The 12779-nt window shown below is 41.5% G+C and overlaps 1 protein-coding gene across 3 annotated transcripts in view; it reads right to left on the reverse strand.

Moving 5' to 3' along the window:
- Positions 1 to 12779, reverse strand: part of NUFIP1 (nuclear FMR1 interacting protein 1) — a 461243-nt gene that overhangs the window by 136785 nt on the left and 311679 nt on the right. For all 3 annotated transcript variants that reach the window (XM_044071710.1, XR_006364830.1, XR_006364831.1), the window contains exon 7: positions 11542 to 11837. In XM_044071710.1, the coding sequence (XP_043927645.1) occupies positions 11542 to 11837 (296 nt within the window). The remainder of the gene's footprint in view (positions 1 to 11541; positions 11838 to 12779) is intronic.

Consider the following 12779-nt stretch of genomic DNA (forward strand, 5'->3'; position numbering starts at 1 on the left):
TGTGGAGGTGGGTATGGAGGAGACTTTTAGGTTGGAGTTGAGGGTAGGACTGTTTTCTGGAATGATTTGGTCATCAGCTGTCTTGGTGGTGGTGGTGTTAACTGTAGGAAAGGTGGTGGTTAGGTTAGCTATAGTGTCAATGAAGTAGGAATTGAAGAGGGTAGCAAGTTCGGTAGGGGTTTTGTGTGGGTCAGGCGATAGGTTGCTTTGAGAGCCTAGGTGTAATAGTTGGTTGATGGAGGACCAGAATTTTTTGGGGATTATTTTTATGCTGGCTTTGTAGGTTGAGGTAGTGGGCTTTTTTATCACTGGTTATTAGACATTTTGCCTGGTTACGGAGTTGCTTATATTGTAGTAGAGTTAATGGGTCTTTGTTTTTCTGCCATGATTTCCAGATTTTATCCATTGTGGACATGAGTTCTTTGGTGGATTTTAAGAGCCAGCTTGTATGGTTATGTTTTACTCATTTTTGGCAGATGGGTGCTTACCTACTTAGGATGTCTAGGAATGTTGAGTTAAAGAATTCAACAGCCTCATTAAGTGGTAGGGATTTGAGGGGTTCCCAATTTACATTAGCTAAGGTTTTATTAAATAAGGATGGTTGGAACTTGGTCAAATGTCTGGTTGATTTGAATTTGTGTTGGTCTGGGTGGGGAGTGGAGTGAGCGTAGCAAATGGAACGGGCCTAGCCCCCACAGGGAGAAGAGCTGAAAATCTATCAGTTTAAAGTGAGCAATAAGCTTAAAATACCAGTATTTAACAAAATATTTAAGTACCTCTGGAATACTTTAAATAATCATCACTGCAAGCACACAAACAGGGTTGTTTGGCAGTTACAGAGAGAGTTGTGATTACTTCAGACTATGCTGAAAGTAAAAGCAAATATTTACCAATTTAAACAGTAAATGCTTGGGACTGGAACTGTGTGTAAGGTTGATTCAAGGTATTATGGCCCAATCTAGTGGCAGGTGCCTGGAACCCTTCACTGTTGTGCATACACCTTTTAAGCCATAAAACTTTACAAAAAAGAAATTGTAATTCACCTATTACAACAGAAAAAGCTGTAGGGTGTCAGGTTCTTGCTTCCTGGAGGTTTTATTCAGTTAAGATAGCCAACTTCAGTGGATAAAGTAGACTGCTTTGTACATCCACAGCTTGAGCAGTGTTGTCAGTGCCGGTCTTTCATCTTTTTTCTTACAGTAATGTTCTTCAATCTTCCATGTTCAGCTTGGATTTCTTTCTTTTCATCTGTCCCTTGCCTCTTTTTGCTATTTTCTCTTTTGGAAAAATGCTGCCTTTTTTCTGAAGACTGTAGGTTTTCTGATAGAAAAATGTCTGTAATGTGCGTGTTACATAAAGCAGTGTCCTTTCCAGTAAGTAGTTATTTTTTTTGTCTGTAATGTGCATGTTACATAAAGCAGTGTCCTTTCCAGTAAGTAGTTATTTTTACTTTACAGACATTCATCAGTTTTTGTTTCCCCTCGTTATTTGTTGTGAACTTCCTTTCTTTCTTTATTTCCTTCTAAACAGTCTGAAAACACAAACTGCTGAAAACTTGTATCCAGAATTCCAAACATGTCAGGAGCATCGTCTTGTTTCATAGGGGTTGAGTGATCTTCACAGAAAACTGGTACACCTTTCCTACATGTGTTCTATTTGCTCTTTATCTAACATTATTTATCTCACCAGTCCAGCCATTAATATATGTAACAGTAGTTCTCTCCAAGCCGTGCCAAGTGCAATCATCATTAGTAAGTCTAGATTTACTACTTATAATGATAAGCAAATCATCCAACTTTTGTCAAAAGGAACAGAGAGATCACCAGTGTTATCTGGTGTTACCTTTAAGTATACATAGCATTTATCACACTGTGCAAGATATTTGTGCTTTAGAAAATCGTTAATGGCATGCCCGTTGAAGGAATCCATATTCAGCTTCAAATGAGTAAAAAAATAGAAAAGAATAATCAAATCAATTACCACAGAATTCAAAGAGAAACTAAATCTTCTATGAGAAAAATCACACAAAATATACAACTAAAGTAAGTACAGTAAAGTTGTTGCTCATTGCACAAGTTCTTTAAGTCAGACAAAAGCTATAATTCACTCACGATCACTCGCAGTCTTACCTCGTTTTACAGTAAAGATCAAGAAATCACAAACCAAGACAGGATTGTTTAAATAAACTCTGGACTGTCCTGTCTGCAATCTGTGGGAATTTATAACTGACTAGGCCCCTTGGAATGGCTAGAGTTTGCCTGTCTAAAACCTATCCCTTTCTAACAAACAGTGAAAATTAAAGGTAAAACAACAAAATATAAATCAAAATACATCTTCTTATCTACAAGCTATTCCTTCCTTCCTATAAACATTGAAAAATAGTGGTAAGAAATAAAATATAATTTCAAATAAAACTTCTCTTACCGGTCAACTCCACAGTAAATCACAAATCAAGGCAGGATTGTTTAGATAATGCAACACAGCCCAAAACAAAGCACATACTAGCAATAAAGAACCTGTTTTCAAACACATTGCATTTTCTAAGCAAAGCAAAAGTCAGTCATAACTTCTGTGAAGTCGCCAAATGCTTTTAACACTGGAAAAAAGTAATGAAAACAGACAATGGGGCAAAAACAGACCCTCACTACTAGAAGTGCTCTCTCCTGGCAGTGTCGGAAGCAATAACAAAAACAAAGTTGTGTTTGTATACTCATCAGAACCATTGACGCTTGAGCAAGTTCAATGCTGTAATGCAATTCATTACCCACAGAAATTACTATATATGTGCATTTGTCTTCCTGCCAAACTTTGAGCTTTAGGGTGTCCTCATCTCAGAGGAGGTCACAAATCCTATCCAGGGCACTGGCTAATAAACGTTTTTTGTTTAAGCAACTGCACCCTCTGCTTTTTCAGTCCTAGAGTACAGGCAACTAGCCCTTACCCCTGTCTTTAAAGCCTGTGGGGGTAAAGAAGGCACATCCCACCAAGATCCCCAAGTTTTTTGAATGACATACACAATATGGACATTATCAAGAGAAGGTTTTCTAAGGGAACCTTGTAAACAGAGTGTCATACTGACCTTATTCTGCATGCTCTACCTTCTCTGACTCTTGCAATCTCCAGAAAGAAGAAAGTGGTTCTTGGTTATAAAAAGGTGGAAGGAGGGGAAAAAAAGAAAAAGGTGGAAGGAAGGTGGATGCCTATACTACATGACTGACCACACTTGGAAATCTATGAATAAGGTTAGCATGCTCACACAAATGTACTGTGTTCAGCAAAATAGCCATTATGACAGCACAATTTCTTAAGCACAGGGAGAGTACCAAAACAGCAGCCATCCCCATGTGGAGGACATTACAAAAGGCCCTGCAGGACAGTTGTGCAAAATTTGTCCTGAAGATCCAACTACTTTACAGTCCACATGGTTGCCACACACACTTTAAGCCGAGAGGCTTTTAAAGAAGGCTGCTGTGGTTGTTGCTGCCCACTCTAACCAGTCCCCCAAGATGCCTCTTCCCACTGCTCTCATTCCAGATGGTAATACTGTTAGCTAGCATTTAAATGGTATCTGACTGAAACCGTTCTGCCATGTTTGCATTGAATAAAGAAGACAAGTGCATAGATTGTCTAAACGCTTTGGTCATTATGAAGAAAAATCCATTCCCATCTAGATTTACACTACTGTCACTTAGTGACAAACATTACAGTCACTCTCCAATGGGCCAAAAGGCTCCATATAAAAAAGACACTGAGCAGATCTTCTTCTTCTCAGCTTTGGTCATACAACACTCTTTTACTGACCATCAAAGTTAACCCATGCCAGCTATGCTCACTAACCAACAACGCACAAACTTTAGTCAGACAAAAGAACTCTCATCTGCTGAACACGTTTCTCCATCCTCATGCCAAAACTAGTCTCTCCCTTCTCAGCCCTGTAATGCAACTTCATACAGTAAATTCAGAGATGTAATTACTCACTTAAGGAGGAGTGTTACTTGAACATGCTTCAATCATCCCTATCCTCCTGTAACAAACTCACATGATGCAGCACTTCTCACCAACTCATCTGCAGCTGGCATATTATCCTCTTGACCTTTTAATTTCTACAACTCACTTCTCTCTTCCCATCTTCCATCCCACCGCTCAGCCTTTCTAAAACAAACTTCCAAGTAATGCACTTCCTCATGCAATCAACTAATTACTGCCTAAATCCATCCACAGTCCAGCATATTACTAGCAGCACTGTATATATGCAGTTTCAAATATGTCACATTTATAATACTGCCATGGACTGAGCTACTTACATGTACGTATATACTAAAGCATCCTACTGTTTTGTGTTACTTGTATGCTATTCGCACACACTATTCTTAACTGCCAACCTTATCCTGCCTACTTTTCAATACCTCATTTTCATTAAAATTCTGTACTCTCTTTTTAATACTGCACTGCAACTACAGTCATGTACTATAACTAGTGCTTCTTACAATGTTTAACCTTTTCAAAATTCTTCTGTAACACCTGAGCTGTGACTAAAAGTAGTTCATAATGGATCAAGCTAATACCCTAGTCAACAAACTAAATAAAAATAAGTAAAGCAAAATTTCTTCCCTTTTGTTCTGTGGATTAGGAAAGAAGACTGACAGCTGTACAGTTTGGTTAAGTGTCACCTTAGAGACTATTTTTGGCATAAAGGCAGAGTCAGCCTTAACGGTCACGCTGTCTCTGTGGAAGACTTTATGGCTCTTTGCAAATCAGCACTTGCAGTTCACAGACTCTTCAGGTCAAAGCAGCTGCCATTAAAATAAGATTTTCCAGGACAAAAACCTAAACGCCACTGAGGAACTAAGCTCAAAGGTTGGAACAGCTAACTCTTCCAACACAAAATTAAGGTGTCAAGGTGGTGATATATACATTTTTAGATGGTTTCAAGTGTTGGAACCCCTTGAGGAATGGCTTCATCAGACAGTAGGGTGGTAAACTGCTGTGGCAGAAAGATGCAGTTTAAAGGAAGCACAAAGAAGGCATTTGCCAAGTAGGTTTTTGTCTGACTGTTGAGGACTTCTGTCCGTCTCTTTCTTGTGGGAAAGATGCCTTTCATCTTGACTTACAAACAAAGAATGACTTCCACTTATAGGTTCATAGGTAGGTACTAGGCTATCTGCCAGAGGGCATTTTTAAGCCTAGCCAGGGTGTGTCGGCTTTCACTGCCCCATTTATTAACTGAGCCTCTGTCAAGCAGAGCCAATGAAGTGATCCTAGGGGTGTATTTTCTGTTACCCATCCACTAGTCAAGGCTTCTCTTGAAGAGTGTTAGTGAGGGGCTCTGCCTAATGTTGTTGCTGGTCTTTCGGCTTTTCCCGGTTAGGGGTCGCCACAGCGGATCTCCGGTCCGCTAATGATTGGCAGTAGATTTTTGAACGAACACAGAAGTGCCAGCTCAACGTCCAACCTTCAACGAAGGCACGCCCATTTACGCATGTCTTTCGAACGCCCACCCAACCGCGGGGAGGACATGTAGTTAGGAATTTTGTTCCAAAGCATGGAGAGTCTCTGTGACAGGAATCTATCCCTCCAGCATGTTCTATTTATTGTTGTGGCGAGGTTTAGCTCACTAGAGCGTGTGGCTCGCAGTGACTTGGGTTTCTTTAGGTGGAGCATGTCCATCAATTCTGAGTTGGACATGGCTTTGTAAGTCAGGCAGAGATCACCTCTGAGTAGGCGATATGCCACTGAGTACAGCTGGAGTTTTTTCAGTCAGGCTGCATAGGACATATGTTTGAGGCCAGTAATCCTCCTGGTGATTGGAAGTGTCTTGTGAGGTACATCCCAAATGGGGCATTGTACTCTATGATGGGTCTGATGAGCGACGAGTAGAGGGGCACTATAACCTCTTTATTTCTAGATGCAAACCCCTTAGTAATTAGATGGGCCACATAGAAGATTTCCTAACTACTTTGGCAATATGAGTGTCAAAGGAGAGATTACTATCTACCTGGGTCCCCAGATCTCTTATTACCTCTTCTGTATTAAGGGGGCTGCAGCCTATGTGGGAATTCGTGGGCGTTTTGTTTTTCCCAAATGGGATGACAATGCATTTTTTGGCATTTAGCTTGAGGCCATGACTTTGACACCAGATACCTGTCTCAGTAAGGCCTTTTTGAAGGATGTCCGTGTCAGTCGGAGAGTCAATTATGGCTCCCATTTGGAAGTCATCGGCGAACTTGGTTAGCCATAGTCCTCCTGTGTTTGCCTGTACTTCTGAGAAATATATGCCGAACAGTAGGGGCCCTAGATCCGAGCCTTGCGGGACACCACTTGTGACTGGTTTAGAGTCGGACCTGGAGTCCACTATTCTTACTGTGTAAGTTGTGTCTGTAAGTCAGTTGGCAACCCATCTTGTGACGTAGGTGTTTATGTTCAGGCTGGTGAGTTTTTCTATAATACCAGAGTGAGGAATGGTGTCGAACGCCTTGGCGAGATCAAGGTAGGCTGTGTGAACCACCTTTCCCTTGTCTATGGCCTTGGTGACTTGTCTCGAAGAAGTCAACCAGGTTTAGTAGGCATGATATGCCCTTAACAAAGCCGAACTGAGTCGGGTCAAGTGTTTGGAGGTTCCCAATGTCTTTGTTAATGAGTTCTATGATGATACGCTCCATAGCCTTGTAGACCAGGCTAGTCAGCCTTATGGGGTGATAGTTACCAGGGTCAGTTGTGGCCCCTCCTTTGTAGAGCGGAATAACTGTTGCTGTGCGCCATTCTATGGGCACATAGCCTGTGGAGAGGCTGAGTTTGAACAGCGTGTTTAGGTGGGGGGGGGGGGGGTTAGTTCGTTCTGTAGTTTGTGCAAGATGCAGCCTGGGACACCATCTGGCCCCATTGATGCTGTGTTTTTGGCTTTTGAAAGGGCTGTTTTCACCTGTGCTTCTGTGATTTCTGGGACACTACACTTTTCCGGTATTGTTGTGGGCCCTTTTGAAGGTGAGAGGGAGGTAAAGTTTTGCACTGAATCTATCTGCCAGGATGTTGGCAATATCAGTAGGTTCAGTATATTTTGTGCTATTTTGCACTAACTCAGAGCATATCTGCGAGTTGCCACTTAGATTCTTGACATAGCTAAAGAAGGCTTTGTGGTTATCTTTCGAATTCTTGGCTGTTTTTCTTTTGAAGTTAGCCTTGGATGACTTTATGAGGGACTTTAGTTTCTTACTGATACTGATCAGGGATGTCTTTCCTTCTTGGGATTTGCTTTTTTTCTGAACTAGTTTCCTACTTCTGTTGTATAACCTGTTTATGGCAGGGGTCCACCAGACTGGTTTCCTTCTCTTAGGGGAGTGAGTCTTGGTCTTGCTAGGGATGGCACGATCCATGCATCCTTGTAGGTTCTCATAGAGTGCAATTGTAAAGGATTCTGCATCTTGGGCAGTGTTATCCTTTAGCGTGGAGGCTGTGAAACTTACCACCTCTGCCTTAAGTAAGGTGAAGTTTGCTTTAGAAAAGTTTTTCACTGTGGTTTCCTTGGTTGGGGGTGGTGGTGGGGTGTGGACATCCAGGGTGATTAGTTTATGGTCTGATCTAACCAGTGATGGGTTGACCTCCAGTATAGAACACCTGTTGCCCATGTTGGTGATGACCAGGTCCAATATGTTGTGGCCTCTGGGAGGGGAGTTTACCAGCTGATCTAGGGCATTTGAGTTGATAAATTCCAGGAAGCGCTGAGCCTGGGAGTTTGTACTCAAGTAGTTTTCCCAGTTAATGGTAGGGTAATTGAAATTGCCCAATATCAGGGTGTTCGGTAGGACCTTCATGTTTTCCAGTGTCTCCAGAAAGGTGGAGTGGTGGTCGTGGGTCATGAATGGTGATCTGTACCAGGCCACAATTTGCATTGCAGATTTGCCCGATGTTAGTTGCACATGGATAATCTTAGAGGGATCATGCTGCGCCACTACCCTGGAGATGTGAGTATCCTTGATGAATATGGATACACCCCCTCCTTTTGTGTTTCGGTCCACATTCTGTGGCCGAAATGTGTGGTATGAGTTGTAGCCCAGTAGTGCTGGAGTGCTCTCTGGAGCCTTGAACCAGGTTTCAGTTACTGAGCAGATGTCGACGTTCTCCATACTTAGGAGTGCTTTGAGTGCATGCATTTTGAGATTTAAACGGCGTTGCGTAGCATAACCCTCATTTTTTTTTTTACTTGTGCTGTTTACGGTGGTGGGTTTGAATTTTGAGCCTTGCCTAAAAAAGGTACTATGGGGGCAGCAAGAGCCTTGGCCAGTATTCGAAAGCCAAGGGGTGACAGGTGCAAGCAGTCTCTTGTGAAGCAATGCGGCTTGTCGAGCATGTCATCCCAGGCTGACAGACACTGGATCCCCTTTGAATGACACCAGAAGCTTAGCCAATTTTTGAAATTGTTCATTTTTTCTTTATACTGAGGTATCATTCTTGGTGAGGGCAGGATGCTACTCAGAGTCAGGGTCATACCCGCTTACACTATACTATATACAGCTTATACTAGCTTAGAAAGGCGGGAAACAAGAAATTTTTTTTTTTTTGAAAAGATAAGGCAAAAACAGTAAAAAGTACACTTAAAACAGCTTTAAACGACTACAAGCGATCAGAAAAGGCTATCACACTTTAGTGTGCAGCCTACAACAGTTAAACAATTTATTTAAACAAAAAACAACTTTACAACTTGTTCAGATAATCTCCTACTGCTAGGCCTCCATGCATCCTGCAGGATCCAAAGCAACTCCTGTGTAAAACTAGCCTTGAGGTGGATCACTGTGAGCTCATCCAAGATACTAGGCTCAGACTGGTAAATCATTACTGTAACCACTATCTTTTCCACTTGAGTCAGCAGGGCACCTATTCAATTCATACACCTATTCAATTTATACAGATCTTTCTCTGATTACGTCGACTAAAACAGGGGAAAAAACATGATTGCCTTGGTCACAGAATGACAAATTATGAGCCTTGTCCCATCCATTCTTGCCTTTTGTAACACCTTGAGGAATTACAGACACTGGTGGGATGATATAAAACAGTCCTCCTTGCAAGCAAATGGATATTCACTCTCCAAGCTTATCTGCAGGGGTACTTGGTGCAAAATCTCTTCAAATGGTGGTTCTGTCCTCAGGCAACCACATCTTTGGCTTTACCCATCATGAAGGTAAATCATGAAAAAACAATGGTTCTACTATGAATTAATGGCTGGCTGAACCGGACCTGCTCAGCTGGTCCATTACAATGTTCAGGTGTAAAAGAATGCAGTACACCTGAAGGTGACGGCACAAGTGACAGTCCATGTCCCAAGGACATCACCACTAATCTGCATCGTTTTTATAAAAAGATTTGCCGTGGTTTCTTTATGAATCCCATCACAGTGGCACTGTTAGTGATTAGCTTGCAGGTTCCTGGATGTTAGATAATCTTAACCATCATAAGGGTTAGAATTATAGATATAATTTCTTTTTAGGATGATGTGCCTCTTGCCCATGGAACAATTACAGGTACACTGCTCTTTTTTTTTTTTACAACATCTGTGTAGGCTCCTCAAGCCAAATCTGAGGCATCTGTAGTCATTACCGTGCACATGGTTTGGGACTGCAAATGGTATTTCCTCATTCCTTCATACATGAAGAGATCAACATATGAATTACTCTGATATAGGAACTCAAGGGTAAAGTATGTTAAATGGAACCTGTGCTGCTCCCACAGATTCTTCAGGTATCATTAGATGTTTACGTGCATCATGGCAAAGCGACTACTGGAACTGATGCTGACATGTAGTCCAGAGCCATTAGAAACATCTAAAAAGATACTGCTGTCCTCTCGGTGATGATCAGGAAAACTGTTTCAACTGCAGGACCTTGCTTTGTGGCAAAAAAAGCAGTTCACTCAGCAAGGTGTTCAACAATGTTCTGAAAAATGTCTTGGGACTGCCTGTTCAAATGCTTAATTTGGGGAGGTGCAAGCAAAACCCCAAGATAAGCACATCAGAAACCCTCAAATACTCTACACGCAGGCCATCTTAATGAGGCAACTACTAGATAGGAGCAAATGTGGGCACATTTCACTATGAGACACTTGGTAAAAACTCTAGAGGTTGTGGACAAAATAAAGGGCAGAAATCCAAAATGAAAAGGCCATGCCTTTTGAACCTCAAGAATTGTCAGTGGTTCCTGTGAAATCGGATGAGCTGGCATGTATCCTTGAGATACAAGGTCAACAACACAGCCTGAGGAAACAACAGCAGAAATAATGCCTGAAGCGTCACTATTTTGAACTTTATTAGTTTCAGGAATTTGTTCAAGCTGAAGAGGTCCAGAAAGGTCCCCAAGAGCCATCCTTCTCTCGGGACAGAAAACATCTGGAATGACCTCCTTTTCTCCTAGAGTGAGATTCTTTCTATGGCCTCCAAGAGAAGGGGAAGATCCAAGACTGCCCCCTTAGATCCACCTGCTCTGATAGACTCGCTCCTATACCAAGATGAAAGGCTTTGAATTCTATTCTGCAGCCTGATAATATGATTACTTCTGTCCATTTGTCTGTTAGTGAAAAAAAACAAATCCAATAACTGCCCCTACAAATAATCTGATACAGTCTGCATTCAGAGCCAGGCATATGCTACTCCCTTGCTAGAGGTATCCTCAAAGTCGTATCAAAACTTTACAGCTTCCTTCCCCACCTTAAAAGTTGTTTGGGTAAGTCTAATAATTTTATCTCCAACATCTTCAGCTTAGATATCTGAAGCTATATCTCCTGCCTATAAGAATATGCCCCCCACAGTTACTTCAATATGGGAGTTTGACATTGTACTGCTCTAAAGGCCAAGGCTGCTGAAGGACATATCTTTTTATCAAACCCTGTTTTAACATTTGATCTTTTTATCATTATGAAAAGTACAGTACAGAAGCCCGAGGCCAACTCTGATGCTGCAGACATCCACAGAGACTAATGTATGAATCCCTATAGCATTTTTATAGAAATGTTTACAAGATTTCTCTATTCTGTAAAATCGGTTTAGCTTCTCATGTGCTGTTGACTAAGAGTCTGGTTCTAAGGAGGATGAGTCAAATGTGTTGTCAAAGACTTTACTGAGGGCAAAGCCTCTAGCTTTATTTCAATGATGAGACTTCTTTGGAGCCCAACTTAATGTTCTCCCTCATCAGTTAAGGGCAGTGTCTTCTGGAGGGGAATCTGACAAGGTAGTTTTCTTGTCTTTTTCTTAGATGAGGGGAGGGAAGGCCTGCATGGTGTATGCAAGGTTTTCCTCATCCAGTTCAAAATCAGATGAAGGCTTAGTCCGAAAGCACTTTATACTGCTGGGTTTTTTTTGTTTTTATTGTTCTGCATAAGAGCTACTTTGTCTTTGGACTGTGTGAGATACCTCCTCGTCGTGGTGAAACAGCCTTGGTGTTTTTACCAACAGTAAAAACTAAAGAAACATTTATTCAGCTACAGGTAACTGACCTGGGTAGAGCAAGGTTCATTGAAACTATGCTATTCTGAACAGAGACAACTTTCTAATCTTACCAGCATCACCACCTGCTAGAAGGCTCAGAGGATCCGCATCTTTCTCAGAAGGTTTTTCAGGTGTCTGTGCACAGGACTCTTTGGTTTCATTTGTTAAATCGACTGCGGTTTCATTTGCTACATCAACACTACCAGAAGAGACCACTTTCTGTTCATCCTGCTCATCTTTATCCTTTGGGCAGCGCTTGAATCTTTTAGGAAACTTTTTCTTCTGCATCACCTTGAATTTTCCTTGTCTTCTGTCACACCACCGGGGCAGAAAAAAGTCTTTCCTGTGTCCTTTACCTTTCATCTTTCTGCAACAGAAAAAATTACCACACACTTATAAAATCAGACATTGACATACACAACACTACAAATTCATCAAGTCCACATACATACAGTTATTTTCATATTCAACAGTCATGTTAAGATGGTATTAAAATGCATGGTATGAAGAGCGTGTGTGTAAGATCACAGCTCACAAGTGTCCCAACGTGTTCTGGCCATTGTTTTTAATGTCAAATCAGTTCACTGTACAACTCTCCCAATTTACATAGTTCCAGTTCCATTTACTGATCTGACCACTCAATCCACCAACATGGTATGATTAACAGTTAAAGTCACTCCTCTCTCTCTGACATTCTACATGAACTTGGTGTTTTGTGGGTTTTATCATATATAGGAGACAATGACTAGAAGTTGACTGGAGAAAAAGTGCAACAGTTCACGGAATTACTCAGGGCTCTAGGATCCCAAGAAGGGGATGAAATAGGTGGAGTTGAAGAATGGCAGTACCTGAAAACAGCATATGTGAGGACTACAGAACAGCTATGTGGGCGAGACAGGTACGGAAATAAGGTACATAAGGAAATCTGGTGGTGGAATGCAGAATTCCAGGAAGTCATCAAAAGAAAGAAAGAGTGCAGGAAAAAGTGGGAGACAGAAAAGACAGACCAGACTAAGAAGGGATACTGGTTGGCCAACAAAAAAGCTAAGAAAGGATTTGCAATAGCAAAGGTCTGGTTTTAATATTGAGATCATTTTTGTGTTTAAGCTATCCTTGCCAAAACTTTGCCTGCTGTCTTTATCCTCTCACCCCATTCTGACACGCGCACATTCCCCAGCTTCTGGAAAGTGACTCAGTAGGTGGCACAAAGAAACTATATCCGGTTTCAAGGCAAAGACAGAAAGATAAAGAAGATAGTCAAACACCCTTCATAAGGGATGCCAGCAACAACCTGTTCACTGGTCCACAG

The sequence above is a fragment of the Protopterus annectens genome, chromosome 5.part0, assembly GCF_019279795.1.
Source record: "Protopterus annectens isolate FY-2018-M chromosome 5.part0, PAN1.0, whole genome shotgun sequence".
Taxonomy (NCBI): Eukaryota; Metazoa; Chordata; order Ceratodontiformes; family Protopteridae; genus Protopterus; species Protopterus annectens.